This window comes from Eucyclogobius newberryi, unplaced genomic scaffold, assembly GCF_026437365.1.
Source record: "Eucyclogobius newberryi isolate DKJ021-1_F unplaced genomic scaffold, fEucNew1.0.hap1 SCAF_11, whole genome shotgun sequence".
Lineage (NCBI taxonomy): Eukaryota > Metazoa > Chordata > Actinopteri > Gobiiformes > Gobiidae > Eucyclogobius > Eucyclogobius newberryi.
The window spans coordinates 21,148,877-21,168,691 of NW_027315735.1; the positions used below are offsets into that span (position 1 = coordinate 21,148,877).

General features: G+C 39.7%; 1 protein-coding gene across 3 annotated transcripts; it reads left to right on the forward strand.

Annotated features, from left to right (window-relative positions):
- The first annotated feature begins 493 nt into the window (after nt 1-493).
- On the forward strand, nt 494-19,790 carry n4bp3 (NEDD4 binding protein 3). Of its 3 annotated transcripts, none has more exons than XM_072437797.1 (10): nt 494-691; nt 15,358-15,638; nt 16,155-16,323; nt 16,693-16,905; nt 17,217-17,338; nt 17,416-17,608; nt 18,280-18,372; nt 18,455-18,706; nt 18,798-19,038; nt 19,256-19,790. In XM_072437797.1, the coding sequence occupies exons 2-10, from the start codon at nt 15,391-15,393 to the stop codon at nt 19,606-19,608; spliced, it is 1,884 nt and encodes a 627-aa protein (XP_072293898.1). In that variant the 5' UTR covers nt 494-691; nt 15,358-15,390; the 3' UTR covers nt 19,609-19,790. The 3 variants fall into 3 exon arrangements, with proteins under 3 accessions (XP_072293898.1, XP_072293896.1, XP_072293897.1); XM_072437795.1 differs by having other exon boundaries at nt 495-691; nt 19,253-19,790; XM_072437796.1 differs by lacking the exon at nt 494-691 and adding an exon at nt 7,287-7,371 and having other exon boundaries at nt 19,253-19,790.
- Nucleotides 19,791-19,815: the final 25 nt, after the last annotated feature.

Genomic DNA, 19,815 nt, shown 5'->3' on the forward strand with positions numbered 1-19,815 from the left:
GTAAAATTATATCGGTGACTTTCCACCTCCAGAAAGTTACGTACTATAATACGTAAGGTAAGCTCGCTTTACAGTGGACAGGCTATACTTTTTACTTTTCCTTCAGTACAATTGAGAGCAGACATCTGTACTTCTTGAACGTAAACTGGACGCTTCGGACGCCGCGGTGTGTAACCCCCTTTACCCTACTACATTTTTAATAGGATTTTTAAAAAGTCAAAAGAACTTTTCTTTATTGTTTGAGACCACCTGGCAAATTCTGATTTAGTTTTAGATCCAAATCTCTACTTTTGACACTTTATTAGTTACTTTTACATACTTTTACTTTAGTATTTTATTTATTTACCACCGATGTGTTAAAACTATCGACCCTTATTCAAGTCCTTGTTCCAGCACCGTTTGTCCACTAGATGTCGCTCTCCTCTAACGGGCCCGTCCCGTTGAAAGGACACATGTTACTCTCTCTCTCTGGTCTGGTTCAAACTACCAGGAGGGAAAAGAAACAGCCTCACTTCACTCTCTGCTCAACCACTGCCACTTTGTCTGTCAGCTCTGCACCGGAGAAAAGCGAAACTTGTGGAAAATACCTCGCACAGCCTCGTAAACACGTGTTGTTTGTTTCCTCACGACGTCGAGACGCAAACTGCTGCAAAGTTGAGTTGACCAAGAAATACCCTGCGTCCACAACATGGTAAGCACCGCATGCTCTCATATGGATGCCTCTGTTTAGCATCTGTATCACAATCATGCAAGAATCACTGCATAAGAAGGTTTTTAATCACCTTGGGGAAAGATAAAACGTCATTAAACATTTATTAATCCTGTGCAAAACTGCATGAAACTGAATCAACACACAATACACTGAAGTCACTTTAGCTGCTGCTTATATTAGTGCATATGCAGTTTGTACATAACCACAATCATAACCACTTGTTGTACATTATAGTTATGTAACCTTATAGTTTTACTCTACTTGCACAGTGTTGTATTGTGTTATTTTTACACCTTTTTGTGCTTAAACTCTATTCAAAGTATGTCTAATGTTCTAGTTGGATGTTTAGATTTAAGTCTATTTTTAGTTTGTCTTGATTTTTATTGCACGTTTCTATTGTGGGACGAATAAAGGTTCTTGTATCTTATCTTATCTTATCTTTTTAAAGGGCACCGGTGGACTGTGTTATTTTATGTCTTTTTGCTTGAATGGCATTAAAGTGACCACATAAAACAGTGGTTACTTATCCATTTACTGCCCCCAGTCAGTGCACGGCGGTGATGGTACATTTGCTGCACATTTCACGGTGCAGTGTTTGGCTTGTGCGTTGTCAGTGTTTGTCCTGGAGCTCTCGTTTGACGCACATTAGTCCTGGGACAAAAGCCGTGTTACTGAGTGAGACGGCGCCCAAGTGTGTGGGTGGAGGGGGACACCGTGCAGCACCCACTCAAGTTTTGGGGGAACTGCCAGGCTGTCGTCGTGGAGACCGGAGGCCGCACAGGTGACCTCTGACCTGGGTACTCTTGGAAGGGTCCTTTGAGTGCAGTGGTTGTGGGATTGCAGTGACGCAAGTGGAAGGTCGAGATTGACAATAAACAGTCAATCGGCGTGTGAACTGCAGCAGGCAATGGCGCGGTGACCAGTCCTGTAATCTGGGTTTGTTGTGGTTCACTTGAAAGAAGCTACACTGCAGTCTCTGTTCAGTCTGAGTGACAGGTCAGTGGCCCTCTCTGAGACAACTTAAAATACTGTTTCGGGTTCAAGTCACTGCACAAAAATGTGGCCCTCATTCATTCCGTCACTCAATACAGTCCTTTTTTTATTGCCTATTGAGGAAACACAGCAGCATGAGCAAGCAATATAGACAGATCAGGTTGAGGACTTTGTTTTAATGCCCATTATTACTCACAATAAATGACCTCACTTTGAAGTTCGCTGGTGCATTTCGACTTGTAAATAATTACATAGCAGTTACTGACCCGGGCATTATGAAAGTGTAATAACAACCATTGAAGCGTTTTAAGGAGGCACGTTACGCTGGAAAGTCAATTGTTGAAAGTTGCTCGGACATGCAATAGTTTAAAAATGCATTAGGGCTGTAGTCGGAAGGAAATTCTTGGTCGACCAAAGACAAAGCCTGTGCATCGAGTTGATTAAAAGAAGCTAAAAGATCTTTTTGATCCAACCAAGTATCTGATTTGATCTGAATTTACACAAGACATTGACATTAAGTCCATGGGGATATATGCAATAACAACTGCATAGTACACATACTATTAGACATATTACATATTTATTCATAAAGCACTTCTAAAATCAAGGTTTGCTGCACACTCCCTTATGCTTTTGTCCTGTCTTGACTTATAAAAACTTTAGTTGACATAGACGCCATCAACCGACTCAATGACTAAAGGACCACAAGATCTAATGGATTTTGGTGAAGTGCTATGCTTCAATTTTCTCTGGACAGCTCAATAATACTTCAATTAGGCTAATTTGCTCTAAAGGTGTGCTAAAATATTTATATTAGTATACAGTATTGCGATACTTAATTTGTTGCTAAAGTATCGATATCCTGGGCTACTGTATCATTATATTGCCGTGAGCATTTGTTGGTTCTTTCACAAAGCAGAGGAAGGATAAGTTCTTCATAGTGACTGAGAGTGTCTCTCAGCAGAATGAGACAGCTGATGTGATGTCCTCCTTCAGCTGTCTGTCTCTCGTGTCTCTCTGCATGTGTCTGTTTCCTATCACGGGGCCGGGGCTGTTCATGACACTGTAATTGTGCTGCTGAATATTGCACAGCTGCTGGAATGCTGCTGCTACGTTTGTCTTTGTGCTTGTCTTGAGTGCCTGATTTATTCAAGGGACAATAACTCAAGTCTGTCATACATTTGATCTAGACATTTTATTCAAATATTTATTTTTGAGTTGATATTTCAACGAGAAAGCTGTATTTGTTTTAAGGAAACATTAGTAACCAATATTTTAAGGTTTTCTAGGTTTATAAAAATACTGAATCAGTTATAACAGACTGGTTATCGTCACAATATGAACTTGATTTTGATACAAAGTGAGAATATTGGTCGTTTCTTTAATATTAGTTTCTGGTTTTACAATAGTTCTGACATGAGTATTCGTTCAAATGAGAAGTCGAGAGTTTTAGTATGATTAAAATCAGATTTTTTTTACATCCTAGGTAATTGTAGATTTGAAAATAGACGTTGGAAAAAAACCCACATTGAGTATTTTAAAAGTGATTTCTACTTGAATGAAACCTGACTTCATAGCCTCTGACTAAACTAAACTGCACTGTGGACTGCTCCAGATTATATGGCAGCCAGAGCCCAGTTGTAAATGACTGCTTTGGTCTCGTTGCCTTGAGCTAATCAAACACTATTTCAGCCTTCCTCCCTCTCACCAAACCCGGTCAGTAATCACACTCTCCCTCCTTCACACCAGATTATTCCATAGATTTTTCACCATTTGGCCCTTTAATCTTATCCTGTTACACTTTACTCTGTGTATTCATCTTACTGGAGAAAGTGCTGGAGCTTAATGTGAAACGTCTGGCTGTTGACTGAAGTTTCCCTGATTTTTTGCAACTTTAGACATCTAATCTATCATGTTGACAATATAGTTCTAAAGTTAGTCATGTTTTTATTCATTTTTAATTAAAAACATTTCTACATATTGATTATTATTACTATTCTTTGCCATTTGTTATTCATCGTATTTACTGTGTCTAAGTCATTTTCCATCAAGATCTCCCGAGTTGAGGCCGTTGCAGGATCTATTATTGAGCCCCTCTGACATTGATTGATGCTGCACACATTGACCTGGGTGAAGTTGCTTGGCTACACTTTTAAAGTTGTAGTTTTACGAGACAGCATACACCCAAGTTAATCATTATGGTCCAGGTGTTTTCCTGGGATGACTGAGAATTTTAAACTTTCCTGTTCCTCACATTGATTTGTTTATATACCACTACATTTTAGAATGGATGTAAAAATAACCAAAATATCATGATATTGTTTAAGTATCACAATAATATCACAATATATCAAATAAAGCTCCTTTGTTTGCATTCATTCATCGGAACTACTTAGACCATGATACTTTGCTCCATTTCTGTGCAGACAACATGAAGAAATAATGTTTTTAAGCACTTTTATATCTTAAGGCTTGTCAAGGCATTTTAAAAGAAAAATATATATTTATACAATTCTGCTCCACAACATTGCAATAAACATCATACTGTGATATAAATATTCTGATAATATTGTACCATGAGATTTTCATATTTTTACATTTCAAAATATTCAACAGTGAAGGGTCAAGTGTAACTGGGAGTAGAAAACGCTTTTAGTAAAACAAACACATGTAGAAAAAATAGATCCTTGTTTGTGCGGGAATTTGTGGCACATCTAGCCATTTATTTAGACATTTTCCCCCTGTCCTCTGACCTTGAGGGAGAGAGGTCTCAGTTTGCAGATGGACCCCATGCCGTGGCCTTTGTGTCCCTAAAGCCTCCATACGGAAATAGACGCTCGGTGCAGAAAACTCTGGCTACATCTCACGCTGGGACCATTGTCTTGTTAACGAACATTTTGTAGTGTTTTTTACCCACGTGACTAAGTTTACCCTCATCATTATCTTGTATTTATTGATCCATCTTATCTTCCTGGAGGAGAAGACAGGGTTCAGACACACATACCAGAGGCAGCAGAGTGTTTCTTGTGGTGAATTGTGCTGTTGCAAAGTACTCAGGGCTTTTATCTGTTTCTTTTATTTGGGGTGAAGAGTAGCAGCAGCCCTGAACAAAAGGGTTGGAGTGAAGGCCCTTTTCTGTGAGTGGGCTCTGTGGTTTATTTATATCCCGAGCAGCCACTCATCAATGCTTTTCTGCATCAGTATTTGAACTTGCTGCTGCGCTTCCGCCAATAAAACCATACACCGACTTATAAGAACTGCATTTTCACTTGACAGCTCAGTAATGCTACAGTTTGGATCATATGTATCAGGGGAGTCCTAACATGTTCTTCATTTGTTCATAAAGTATCTATATCGTGGACTGCTGTATTGATATATAGCTATGAGCATTTTTGGGTATTTACTCTAAACCTGTTGGGTATTTTGAAAACGTAAATGTGTTTATGCAATGCAGTTGGCATAGACACCGTGAAATTAAGAAGATAATTAAAGGCGTAATGGACGATTTTTTGGCCCAAATCTGAGTCTCATTTCCTCGTGGCGTGGACAACCGATTAGTCCTGCCACATATCAATCATAAAACGCACCTACTGCTCACCTGCAGCCTCGTTCTGGCTCGTCCCCAGGAGAGCAGCATGCTTCTCCGTGTCTAAGCGCATGGGTCTATCATAATATAGTTCCCTCAGTGTACAGGACAAAATTAAGACAGGGATAGACGAGAAATCTACAGGAGACGAGAGATGCGATGTGATCCGTCGCGTTAATAAACAAACGCACGTGTAGAAGTGAGGCTGTTGTGCGCGTACGCACGGGGGGAGTGCGGAGGCGAAAGATCTTCCATTACCGCCTTTAACAAAGAAATACTGTTTTAAACTGTCAAAAAAGATTGAAAAAGATTTGAAAGAGATTGTTCTTTTTAAAACAGTAATCGGCTTTATCATAGAATATCATGTGCAATATATATTACTTATCAGATTAAAAATAAATTGAATTATGATCTCCTTCCTGACATTTTGATTAGTGTCATATAGTGATTCTCTATTCTATATTTGATTAATCTGTCATCTCAAACACCAATTTCTCCTACTGGTGACAGCTGTGAACTTTAAGAAGAAGCAATAGAAAAACTATAATGTGAACATGAAATGTGATACAAATCAAAAATTGTGATCTGGTTCCAAGAAAATGTGTTGTCATTTGGCCCTTCCCTTGCTCTGATCATGTTGCCTGACACACCATCCTTCCAGTTGTACATATCATATACAGGCATCAGTCAACTGATTATGTCCCATCTAGACTTTTTTTTTATTTATTTCAATTTGATAAAATAAAAGTTTATACTATGAATTGTTGATGTATATTTATTTTCTAGGCCAATGTTTCTCAAATTGCAGGTGACTGTTTGACCTTAAATAGTTTCCTCTCTTCAAACCGGACCGCCAGCATGCCTTCAATCTCTGGTTACTCTATGTTTTTGTCTTTAAAGAGGCTCAGGAAGAGGAAATGAGTCTAGCCCTGGTTGTTGTCTCGTCTAGGTGACTGGTAAGAAAGGTAAAATCTGTGTTGTTTTAAATCTATCTATGCATCTGCCAGTTTTATCTCTGCCTCTCACACATTCCCCACTGTCAGGGAATGTTTGTGAGCTGGGAGTCTCCTACAATGGAAAATCCAAGGAATCTCTCGCTGGCACCTGCCAAAGTGTTAAAATAGACTGCTTTATCATGTACCTCCTCCCTTTTCATTTTTCAACTGATTTAAAAAAAAAAAAATGCAACAAAGAGGGCAAAAGTGCACTGTAAAATCACATTCTCCAAGTGGAATGTCTTTAATAATTTGCCAGTTTCAACATGGTTCACCTCTGGTTGGCAGCAGGCTTTATTAGCTGAGATTCTTGCATGCCCACCCATCAGTACCAGCTTCACAAAGTCAAAGCACTAAGGACATGAAATCGGACCCTGTGCCTTCATCACGTGGTGTGGAAAGAAGAAAGGACTCTTTTGGTGAAGGAGTTTGGGACAATGTCTTCTCTTGTCTCCCGGTGCTCATCTGAAGATCTCTTGTTATGCAACCTGATATGAAGCAGGACCATCTAAGCGACTTACACATAGCTATTGTCCAGACAGTCCCCTGCGTCTCTTTTCCTCTGGGCTCCCGCTGATTGTCTTTGAACTCAAGTCTAATCCGTTATTATTGACTTATTATCCAGGAAATAAAACCTACTACTTTTGGAATGTGTGCAAAGAACTTGGCTATTTTTCATCAGTGATCGTCTTAAGAAGCCTTTTTACAAATGCGTGCCTTTTGTCCTAAAACTCGGCAAGCAAGTCCAACCACAGAGAGCTTAAGGCACAACAAAGAGATGATGAAAGCATAGGGGACCAAACTCAGGGTGAACGGGAAAGTACCGTGCTGTAATGTCTTCCTGCATCCCTTTTGGCGGCACAAAAACTCACTCAGTGCGCTTGGTCAGTTTGTTTTGGGTGACAAGCTATCACACTGTGGCCAGCAGCGGGACATTGGCTGGAACCAAGCACCTCCCCAAATGCCACCCCCTGCTTTAGAAACAGGAAATCGTGTGGCAATGATAATGAGAACACAGCAGACAGAATGACAGAGTGAGCATGGGATAAGTAGAGCACTGTTGGAAGCGGACAGAAAAAGTACAGGTAAATAATGCGCTTTGTTGTGTCAAAATTGAGGCCTGTCTTAAGAGGATGTGCTTTCCTGGTACTGCTTCTCTCTATGGACATGTTATTGCTTTGCCTAGAATGTTCCACAATATGGCATTAATCTTATCCATCACCGTAACATGCCAAGCTACAGGTTGGATTTGTCGAGTAAGGATGCAGGTTTTTGTGCCATGTGTCAAGTTTGTGGTCTTGTAAACGTTATCAGCCACAACAGTAAGACCTATATCGGATATTGATATTGGCTAAAAAAAAAATCATACTGGACCGTCCCAAATGTTCAGCAACAAAACCGCTCATAATAAAGAAAATGCGAGGATGTAGATATGATGAATGCCATACTGCGGGACATTCTGGGCAAAGCAATAACATCCCTATGGAGAGAAGCAGGCGGCGGACACTCTACCAGAAAAGCAGAGCCCGAACCATGCTTTATAGGGTGATTTTCTTGATGTCAGGGAAGAAATTGGTGTATTGTAGCAATTTATGGCTCAGTTACCTTTGAGTTCATCTACAAACTTTGAACGTTCTCTTGTGATACCTTTGCTGAACGTAAGCGATACCTCGAATATCATCTTAAGAAGCTGCGGAACTCGTCTTCACAGCTGAGAAAATGATCATGGGAAAGTTGTGCTCTTGCTTTTCTATAGTGGCAGGTCAGGCAGTATTTTGTAGAGTTAGTGAGTGCGCTGAAGCAGGATGGTTGTTAATTACTTTGCCCACGGGGAATGCTTGTTTGCAGCGCATGCATTTGAATTTGTTTTTTAACCTAATCATCCTCCCGGGTGGTTTACGTCATGCTGTGCTGCCTCCCCTTTTCACTCCCAGCAGCATTGAACAAATCTGCTAATTAACTCAAAATTATTGAATAATGAAAATAGAGCAGCACTGAGCGCACAGAACGAACATTATTCAAACACATTCAAAATAACATTTCGTTCCATCGCATTTTTCCTCTTTTGAAATCTGCCGACGCGTGTTTGTTTTGGTCTATTTGCTGCACTGGAATTCCCCTCAGGAGTATTAATGGCTGTGTAACAAGATTTAAGACCTTCTTTGTTCTTTAACTATTCCTAATTTCCTAATTGTGTTTTAGAAGTTTTGCGTTTTGCAGCGTTGTTTATGTTAGACCAGTGCTTCCTGTTGCTATGTTGTCAATGTAAACTGCACAGAAGAGTTGTGATCAAAATCAGCTGAAGAGAGTTTTTTTCACTTTTTCACACTGAGACGCCGCCAATGATCAAACACTGTGTTTATTTAAAGAGAAAGGCAAAGTGCTGATCCAATGAACAGGGCATCAACATCAACATGCTTTTACAACTTGACACCCTCACTCTTATCCCGCAGAGCCCATCACAGAGACGTGCTGATGCATAGAGGGCTGCATGATTAATTGCTATTGAATTCAAATTGAAACTATTGAGTGGACCTCTACAAAAATGTTGATGTGATTTTTGTTTTAACAGTTTATATTACAACCCCCCTACAAATGTTGATGCTCCTGGAAATGCTAATTTAATAGCAATGGCAAACAAACAGAAAAGCTGTTTATTTAAGATGGACCAATACGTTCAGCATTGTCCACCCCGACTTACATCTCATGTTTTCTGTTTATCACATTAGTTGGCTCGGTATTTTCATAGTAAAACGCATGGACAAAGCAATAGACTATAAAACTTAAATAAAATCTAAATAGTTCAACTCGAGTTCAATCATTGAGGCAGATATTGTTTGTTAATCTAAAATGAGTTAAACTGATTATCAATAAACACAATAAACATATCAGACACCCCTTCATAAGTGATAACAAACTTTACTTTGCAGGTTTGGAAGTCGCATCAGAAATGAGTTCTTCATGATTGTTTCTTTTATTTTGTCAAACTTGTTGGAGCTATTATTTATTCCGTCTATTAAAACAAAAAGAGCGTACTGTAGAAAATGTAAAGTGGTTTAGCAAAAGTGTTGTGGGTGGGATGATGTGGGAACCATTCAACGTCTTTTGGAATAATGGCAAAAGCCGACTCCTACGTGAACTGCAACAGAAAACAAAGACTCCACAGAGGAGAGAAAGGGACTCGGGTAACCCCTCCGCCTTCTCAGGCCTAGCTTTTCTTGTAATGAATTTAATAAGCAGCTCCCTCTCCCTGGCTTTTGTCAATAGTTTTACATCATACAGCTCATTAGATGGTTGAATTATCAGTCATTAAATGTCTTATGTTACAGGTCTTCCCTCATTCTCATGGGAAAGACAGGTTACAATGACTGACGAGATTAAATATTGGACCTTCTCTCATTTCAACTGGTATTGGTGTTAGCATGTTAATTATTACCCACACAGAAATGTTAAGAATGTGGTTTTGCTTCCTCATTGGTCCGGATCATGGCTCTGGACTGACCCAGGTTTAGTTGACAGTGAGCGTTGGTAAACACTGAGCGCTGGTACTGCGGGGTGAACCGAAACTTGGATCAGGTTCAAAAACAGGTGAAATGCATGGCATACTTTACTTATTTGCATTCTCCGATTTCTGTGGGAAAATATTTCAGATCGTTTTGGAGACACACAATTTAGTGAGAACAGTCAAGAGTGAATAGGGCAGATGGTGTTCATATTCAGTGAGTTTTAACACAGTGAAGCTGTTTTCCATGACCCGGGGTCATTGGTTTGTTTGCTACTTGAGCAATATGCAAACAATAAAATAACATTTAGAGCCTAAATGATGATTTAGATTTGATCATGATTCATGCAGTTAGTGCCTTTTTATATGCTATGGAGCGGAAACGCAAAGCATATGAGTTGATGATAATTTAAATTTAAATGTAATCTAAGTTTTGAAGGAATTGTTATCTGATGCAGCTGATTAACTCAATTCACACACCCAAGGCGATCTTCACCCACTCCTCCTATTGGTCAACCTCCGACATGCTCTTAGTTATTAAAAGACAGTAAAGTGTTTTAATTCTCAGAAGAAGCAGTTAATTTATCTCTAGGGCAATGGCTGTACAAAGCTACTCAATGTACAAAGTCAAAATCGTGAGCCAGACTCAGTGTGGTATGTTTTATTCAGTGACAAATCGCCATCCCTGATGTAGGCTATAGACGAGTCTGGCCAAAGTGAAAAGTTTTCCTGTTGTTTATCTATAGACCATGTTGGGGACAGAGGACACAGTTGCAAACTCAATAGGGGCCTGTGTCTTCCTCTATGAGAACAGGTGACCCTTTGACCTCTGTAAAGACTCAAGAACTTGTCGTCAATGGAAAGAGTGTGCAGCTGAACAGTGGGCTTTTAACTTCAGCGCCACGGCTTGTAACATACAGTAATTTATATGTCTGCATTTCAGACGTGTCTCGTCTGTCATTTATGTCACAGCCTTAAATATAAGACAGTATTCTCTCAGCTCTTTCAGGAAAACATGAAAGAAGTGTAATATCTTAACATGTTCCCATGTTCTTGTGGTGCTGGTGTTATATTTCACACTTAAGCGATACATGATATACAACTGTGCATTCATCGCACATGAAAAAGAATACTGTATATCAGGGCTATTCAACTTAAGGCCCGGGGGCCAGATCAGGCTCGCTAAATGATCTGATCCGGCCCGCGGCCCATCTTCCAAATATTATTATTACTAATGTTTCTTGTTTTCTGGTTTAATTCTGGGTTAATACAAGTTTAAACCTGTTTTGCTGGCTTAGTCCTTATTTAATTCTGCTTTAGATCTGGTTTAGACTTGGTTCGATTCTGGGTTAATCTTGGTTCCAACCTGGTTAAAAGCCTATCTGGCCCCCGTGTCTCGTTGCATCCCTGCCCATCCGGGCACAAAGTCATTCAAACGTGAGAGACAACGCCTGTGATATTTAGACTGAGCTTCTAAGTATCTCTTACTTTTACCTCTCTATAGCATTCATTCATGTTACTTTATGGGATGAGCTCATGTTGGCTGTGCGAGGACTGTCCGCTCTGCTTGGCTTTACAGTCTGGTTAAGGTGTACCACACTCATTTAAAAACGCATGTGAACAACTCTTAAAAAATGCCCTCCTTTCTCTGCTTGAAAATCCTTAAGTTAGTCCTTACATGATTAAACATATCAATACAATAATGCAAATACATAGAAGCTACAGTACATAGTATAACATATTATCCTAATATGCTGGATATGCTATCCTGATAATATGGGACGATGGGAGAAGCTCAAAACCATGGTTCAGTGGGTGGGACAGGTCAGCTGTGAAGCTTCTTTTCTTCTTTTCAGTTGCCTAGGTTTTTTCCCATTCATTTGTTTGCTTGCTTGATGATTCTGTGGAGTTTATTGATATTTATATTTTACAGAAGTGAATGCAAACCAGGAGATTATGTTATTGTATATGATATGACTCGTTGATGGATTTGTAGTCACTTTTTAAAACGCTAATGTTCAACTTCCTCTGTAGGAATAAGCTTTGCTTTGACTACTTATGGACAGTGTCTATGTGCTGGCTGAAGATCATGTGACAGGATCCACAGGTCTTTGAAGGCCTCCACCTGCTCCATGGTCTCCAACAGCAAACATAGACCTCATTTAAGGAACATTTTGGGAGCTACACTTAAAAAGGTCACCATTTTGAAGTGATATAACCAAATGAATGGAGTGGAGCAGGTGAGTTTGGGTGGGAGTGGGAGGTATAACTAAAACTGTTTTCTGCACAAAAGATGAGGTCAGTGAGTGCTGTCGTGTTTTACAGCTCCACAGCTGTGAGAACCCACTGGGCTTATGTAAGAGCGTGCGCTGCTGAGGGGGAGGTTTGGATGTAACAGGCAAACTTGACCTGCAAACATAAACTTTGGACATGCTAAATTTTGAAATGATGGGGGTGTGTAATGTCGATTGACCCGTTCTTACACAGCACCGTGTTGCATCTGCCTCGGAAAATCCTTTCATTTTTGTGAGATTGTACTTCTTTTGAGATTTTATACACAGATAAATCATCTTCATATTTGGGATATTGGAGGAGCTTTGAGAATCAAAAAGAGTCTGATGTTTTGAAGGAACAATCTTCAATCAAAGAAATTAAATAACTTTTAACTTAAATAAAAGACACAGCTCATGACCGGGGCCCTTTCCAATTAGACACAGAGAAGAAACAGCGCTTTGATCAGTGTGCGTGATTTAAAGAGGTGCGTCGTGTTTAGGCCCTGTGGCTAGTTGTGCTGGCTGTAAATCTCACGGTGTTTTCTCGTTTACCCAGGCCCATAAACTACACAGCAATTATGGAAAACAACTGGGTGCACCATTTTTCAGAGCTGTGAGGGTTTGAGGTTGCAACCTAAAAGGATTTTAACCAAAATAAATTGTGTTGCCTCAATCTTCCTCTCCCCCATCTGATCTTCCCGTCCAACATCGATTTGCCTCCCATGATACAAATGCAGTAAAAAAAAACTCAACCTAAAAATACAGTGTCAGACCCTGGCCACTTGCCATTAGGGTTGACTCACTCATGATTTATTCATACAATGTCAATTACATCTTCAAACATACACCACCTGCCCCCACCCAGATCAATCAAGTCACACTCGGACAATACTATGTGTAAACATATTTTTCAGCCTTCCAAGTTTATCTATATCTGATTTGATGAACTATAATATTCAATATATTTGCACTGTTCCAGTTTTTAGGAGCATGACCCTTTGGAAGAAAGTACATTGAGGCACATGCTCATGAATATAATCATGAGCTAAAGCTGCTTTGATCTGGTCCTAGCTGAGATCTTCAGATGCTCTTTTGACATTTGAAACACCTTTAAACTGTAATAAATGTTAGTGTGTTGCTTTAGATGGCAGTGATTCAGACTATTTATTTATTTTACATTTCATTACAAATAACCCGTTGAGATGAATGAGATTATAAAAAAAACATGTCGTCTTACTATGAGATGGATCGCCTCTCCACAGATCTGACTCCTACCTTGGCTTGGTGACATAACTTGCTTGTCTCTATTGAGATAGATACATTTAATGCTGTACCGTGGACTATTCCAAGCAAAGCAATAGCATCTCAATGGAGACAATCGGCTCATATAATAACAAATCTTGTTAGAAAGGAATGCAATTCAATATTTTTTTAACAAAATGGTTCTGTCATACTCAGTACTCCTTAATGTTTTTGTTTTGTATGAAACTGATAAAGCAGAGGCCATTTACCAGTGTCCGACAGTCTGTGGTGCCACGTCCGCTGGCCTTGCACTAAACAGAGCTCGTACCTCCCTCAGGTCCTCTTATAGTCTGAAGGCTGCAGCTTTTTACGGTCACAATGGTTTATAGCTGCTTGGGTGTTTATGCACAGGAAGAGAGAGGGTCACTCGGGTGAAATCAATAGTAAACCTTAATGAAGTTGTCTGAAAAGGAGCAAGGTGGGGATGTGTTGGTGCATAGAGAAATTAGCACAATAAACCATTCAAACATAAGAAGATTGTCAACTCCTTTTTCTTTTCTCATAACAAGTCAATTCGTCCGGTATGTAGAATTTTTGGGTTGTTCGTTTTCCGGAATTTAAGAAAGCTATCAAACAAACAATTTGAGTGAGTGGCTCTTTTTATGCAGCTCTGTATAAGTATAGTTTTTTCCAGCTGTGATCTGAGACAGCTGTCTGTACACACAAGTACAGCTGATGACACGTCTGTGGGCTCCCTCAGGGCAGAGCCACATCCGCTCTGCACAAAGAGACACTGGGCTTGTGATTTGGTTCAGCAACTCATTTGAACTGGACCATTATTTACAAACAAACATAAAAAGAGCTTTCCAGGGTATATTATTCTGAATCTGACCTTTATCTGCTTTTAATTTGTACATTTCTGCTCTGTTAAGGTCATTAAGGTCATAATGAAAATAGTAATTAAAATAGTTCAGCAACGCTGTAGGTGTTTTTACACATAAGAACCGTATCCAGAACTAGGTCCATATAAAGTTCCTATTTAGTCAGAGGAACCAGTGCTCCCGGCTCCCTTTACACAGCCACAGTGTATGTAAGTGGTCTAACTGGCTTTAACATTAGCATAAGTATATTGTGGAACATTTAAATATTTAACTAAATGGGGGCTGGAAAAATAAGGTTTTGTCCCCTTCGTCCTACACCTTTTGAGCATTGTAATTTATGCATATAAAACTGTGATGCACCAAAACAAACAATAAACCCTCTCATTTTTGTTCCAATTTTAATATGAATTTTAATGACTATTATATTTGTTCTTAAGAATAGTGTTTATACAATTGTATTATTATTATTATTATTATAGCCTTTATTTATACAGGAAGGGCCCTTGAGAGCAAGTTCTCATTCACAAGAGCGCCATGTTAGCACATAAAAACATATACACAGTTACAAATTAAACAAACAAACACAGGATATACAGATAAAATGCCAATCAAATATAATATATGAAAGTATTTTTCCCTAGCTCCGGATTGATTCTGTTAGACTGTAAAATAAGAATTTCCTGAGATCTCAAGGTTGAATACTTGATCTGAATTTCAGCAAAATTTAAATAATCAGGCAAAACCTCAACAAGAGCCTTTTAAACAAATAAAATTTAATGCCATCCTACTTTAGAGTTTACCGTAATTGTCAGTGGTGAGTTCTGTATCCTTTTCCTTAATGTTGTGTGTTGTGAGTTCAGAGTTTTGAAGACTGTTGCTATAGAATGCATATATATATATATATATATATATATATATATATATAATATCATCACAATCCAGCACTTTTTCTACAATTAAGAGGAATACACTTTTTATTTCTAAAGAAGAAAGACAATCTGACTTGTACGTAATGTTGTACATATACTTGTCTGACTGGAAAGCACCTGCCCCAGAGCAAGGGCTAAAAAAAGTCCCCAAAAGTGTGGCCCCTGTCCCTAGTTCTTACTCTTCTTGCATGTCTTTAATTAACAACTTCAACTCAATCACAACTATCTTATTTATTTTTTGCAGAGCGTCCTATCTCCTTGCAGAGTCCTGTAACCAATGGCAGCCTCTATTCAGACTCTTCCTCTGTCCCGTGGGCCCAAGAAAACCTTCCGCAACCCCTTCTCAACCCAGCCTCTCACACCCCGCTGCGGGATGGGGAGCGTGGGTAGTTTGGTGGAGCGACCAGACGTTTCTCCAACTAAATCCAATCGTGCAGTGCCCCAGGTGAGACCCAAACCGTCCAATGGGCTGATGAAGAAGGGCCTGGGCCAGAGGGAACTCCTCAACTACCTCAACATCACGAGGTATGTGGCTGTAAGACACATTATTATATCATGTAGAGCTAACTGAACGGATTGATAGACTCACGCTTTTATATCCTGGCAGGTCAACACATGAAGGAAGTGTTTGAGCTGAATAATTTTGAAATTGAAATAAATGTAACTGTAACCTGAGGATTAATGTGATTTTGATTAAATGTGTTATTCATGTAGATTTGTTATTCATGTTTTTAAACTCGGGATTCAGTTCATTCTGGACAGTTTAAATATGTCCAGAAGCATCAACAACACAACATCATTCAGATATCAATTACTTAACTATAACTAATAATAACAATTGTATTGTATAATCACATGCTTGTCAAGACATGTTTAAAGGTCTTGAGGTATAAAGATGAGGAAAAGGATGCAGTGCATTTAAAATAATGGCTTGAATTGTGACTAATATGATTGGCAGAAGAATTAGGAGCAAATGGGTTGGAAAACGCAGTATTTTTGGTTGGCGTGAACATAACATATCTATAATTGCTTTTTACACAGGAAAGACCCCAAAGTAACTCCAAGCGGTAACAATAAAAGAGGCATCATCTCCAGCCTCACGTCTCTCAGTGGTTGTGATGAGGACACATACACCAAGGTCTACAACAAGGACGGCACTGAAGTGGACCTGACAAAGAACTCATTACCAAGTGCAGGCAAATATGAAAAGGTATTTTTCATTACACATCTACTAATTACTTGTATTTATTTGACACTACTACACTATGAAACAGCTCACATAAGTAACCTAAGTTCCTACCTTTAATTACTAGTTATAGTTATCTTCAAAATCTTTAATTAGTTATGCTAGATGTGGCCATGATAAAAATTGATGTATGAATTAAAAATATATATATACACTTCACTGTATCAAGTTATGTTTGTACCACTTTATAGAGTATATCCCGTCAGAGGGAATGTTGTGAAAACGATCACATTTCCAAGAAGGATATGATTATTTCCTATTGACGTACCATGTAATAGAAAAGAAAGGGATGTAATGTCTTTAATAAATGCCTTTAATGTTTATTATTTTCAGTCCCGCTTAAGGACTTCAGCTTTCCAGCCTGTCACGCCAAAAAACTTCAGCTCAATGCAAAATCTGTACCCGTCGTCTAAACTGGAAGAAGAGGACCATGGCATTTCAAACGGGCTGCACCGAGCTTTTGCACACGTGCCAAAGGCGGTCTCTACATCCTCCTCCTCGTCATCGCCATCTCGACATGGAGGCCCCACAACAAACACTAACAAGGTATAAATGTGATAAAATGTGCCTGTAAATGTCTTGGTTGAGGTTCAAGTCCGATGGGCCATAAAATAAAGCAGGAAATGCCACTTTCTATTCATGTTTTGGTGATAACACTAGGTATTTCTGTCTATTTTTGAGCAATTTAAAAAAAAAGTTTAAATCATAGACAATACACGTTTCTATTCTAACTTTGCATTAAGGGAGCGGGTGACTCTTAATTGCCCTTTGTGAAAAATGTGAGGGCATAGACTCCAACATCTAGATATTTGTAGACATTAATTACTGGGTTGTAACTGAAGTCTAATTATGTGCAGACGCTCTCCTCTGTGCGTGGGACCAGTCACGAGGAAGATAACTTGTCCGACTCGGGCCATAACTCCATGAACAGCCTGCCTCCTTACCGACCTCCTTTCAGACCGCAGTTATCTCAAATCAGGTCAGTGGCAACATCACTCCTTCTGATTGTGGTTTGTGGTTGCACTGTGGTTGGAAACGGCCTTTTCATGTGTTCAGCGCATCTATGGGTCACATTAACACCATTGGATCTTTGGACCGGGCCAGTCAGGTGCCAAAGAACTCAGGGGCCGGTGGTGTGCCCATAGCGGAGATGGCCTGTCGGAGTATGGCCACGCTCAGCCGCTTGACCCCCCACGGAGAGCCCCCGCCGCCATACGAGTGGAGCCTGTCTATGTCTGTGGAGGATGTTGTGAGTCCTTGTTCCTTTGCCGATCTGACTGATTTCCTGTCACACTGATTTAATTAATCATTTTAAAGTTCATAGTGACAGGTTTTTATGTTATTCTAATGATGACTTTGTATGGTGGGATAGTAAGTTCCATCTGTTCCGTGTTCGTCATCAAGACATAACATTTCATCCAAAATGCAGGGACAATTTCTGTGCAAGGATCATAAGTTTAACATTTAGTTAACAAAATAAAGGTGTTATGTTTTGATTTGTCAAATTATAACTATTGTGTAAGTTTTGGTTAATTCAGTTGCCTGCATATCAATAAATCAATCAAATTGAGAGAAATTCAATTCAAAGTGCTTTACAATGTTAAAAAAACAGCACCATGGAAAGCACCTTCACCTCTCATGTTAACCTAATTCTAATTGTGAAAAACTATATAGTAAAAATGTATATGCTAGTAACATGTGCTAGCATTTCCACCAATGCAAAGTGAGGGTTGCATAGCAGATTTATTATTATACTTCATGAACAGAGCAGAAGATCTGCTGCTCCAGGAAGTAAAATGATAAACTTTGTCAAATTCGTGGAAACTGGTCAAAATGTATGTTAACTATGTTTTAGTGAAATGAGTGCAGTTAGTCTAATCTGTCATATTCACTTTAAGTGATACATATGTTTTACAATAGGTGCGAGATTTGGAAGAGCGTCTGGTTGAGAAGGAACAGGAAATAAAACAGATGAAAAGAAATCTGGATGAGAGTGAGGGTGCCATTGCTCAGGTGAAGTTAAACAATAAATAATAATGTTTTGTCTCATTATCTGCTCTTTTGAAGACTAACTCCACCCTCTCACTGTACGCAGGTTTTTGAAGGGAAACAACGTCTGTGGGAGAAAGAGGTTGGGGAGCTGAAGCGTCTCTATTCAATGAAGTTACACCAATTTTCTCAACAAGCTCAGCGGTCCCAGCGCAGTCTGCAGTTACAGCTGTACAAAACTCAACAGGAAAAGGCCAAGCTACAAGAGGAGCTGGACAGCCTGGGAAAAGAGAGACGCCAAGACTCAGGAGACAGGGCCAAACTAACTAGTCCCACTTTGGAAGAGACACAGTGGGAGGTGAATTGCAGCTAAATAAACATTTCTATATACAAAATCAATACAAAATATCCTACATAAATCTCTATTGTTGTGCTGTTCTGTATTTCAGGTGTGCCAGAAGTCAGGGGAGATTTCTTTGTTGAAGCAGCAGTTGAGGGACTCCCAGGCCGAGGTCACCCAAAAGCTCAGTGAGATTTTCCAGCTGAAGAATCAGCTGAGAGAGACGCGCACTGTGCTGAGCAGCCGGGAGAGCCAGATTGAAACTTTGAAAATGGCAGCAGATGGCACACCCAGACGACGATGCTTTTCTCAAACTGGACGCCAGGAAAGCAACACACTCGACTGTCCAGGTAATATTTTATACATCGTTTTCTTAAATATGTATGTATAAAACATGGGATGGCTGTACAATACAAGTATGACTTATGGACTTGAATGAAGTCTATTTGAATGCTTGAATGCAGGCCAGAAGAAGAGTTAAAAGTTAGCAGTCTGTCTTTCATTACATTTCCCCTAAGGACTGACTGGAGTGTACTTCAAACCTTGTCTACGTCTAAGTTTCAGGAGGGTCTGGGGGGCCCACAGAGGAGCGTCTGCGTGCAGAGCTGCTTCTGGAGAGACGCCAGAGCGAGGCCCAGACTTTGGCTTTTGAAGAGGAGAGACAGACGTGGCAGGCAGAAAAGGACAAGGTCATCCGCTATCAAAAAGAGCTTCAGGCCAGCTACTTACAAATGCATCGCAGGAATGAAGACCTAGAGAGGCAGCTACTGCAGATGAGAGCGTGTGAAGGGGCCGGGCCAAGTCGGACATTAGAGCGAGATGTACCTCAGCTGACGAGTGAGACGGCAGCGGCAAATCAGACTGACAGACCGAGCTCTGGGTTACCATGGATAGACCGAATTGAGTCATCTGAAATTTGAATGTGTTCAACGTATTTTGCAATGGAAATACCCTCTGGCAGGGTTCACATGGGAGGTACGAGCTGCTAGGAATCTTGTTTATTTAGTGTAAATGCAACAGATAATATTACCACAGCAAGGCAACAATCAGAAACATGCTACTTAATTTACAGGGTACAGGGATGAGTGATTCAAATTATAATAATTAGTTATACTTAGTACTTAGTT

What these genes read in the sequence shown, in the direction of transcription:
- n4bp3 (XM_072437795.1), top strand. Translation starts at nt 15,391, where the DNA reads ATGGCAGCCTCTATTCAGACTCTTCCTCTGTCCCGTGGGCCCAAGAAA. An exon ending in GTGCAGGCAAATATGAAAAG is followed by an intron (nt 16,324 to 16,692) that starts GTATTTTTCATT and finishes TATTATTTTCAG; the next exon opens with TCCCGCTTAAGGACTTCAGC. An exon ending in CTATGTCTGTGGAGGATGTT is followed by an intron (nt 17,609 to 18,279) that starts GTGAGTCCTTGT and finishes GTTTTACAATAG; the next exon opens with GTGCGAGATTTGGAAGAGCG.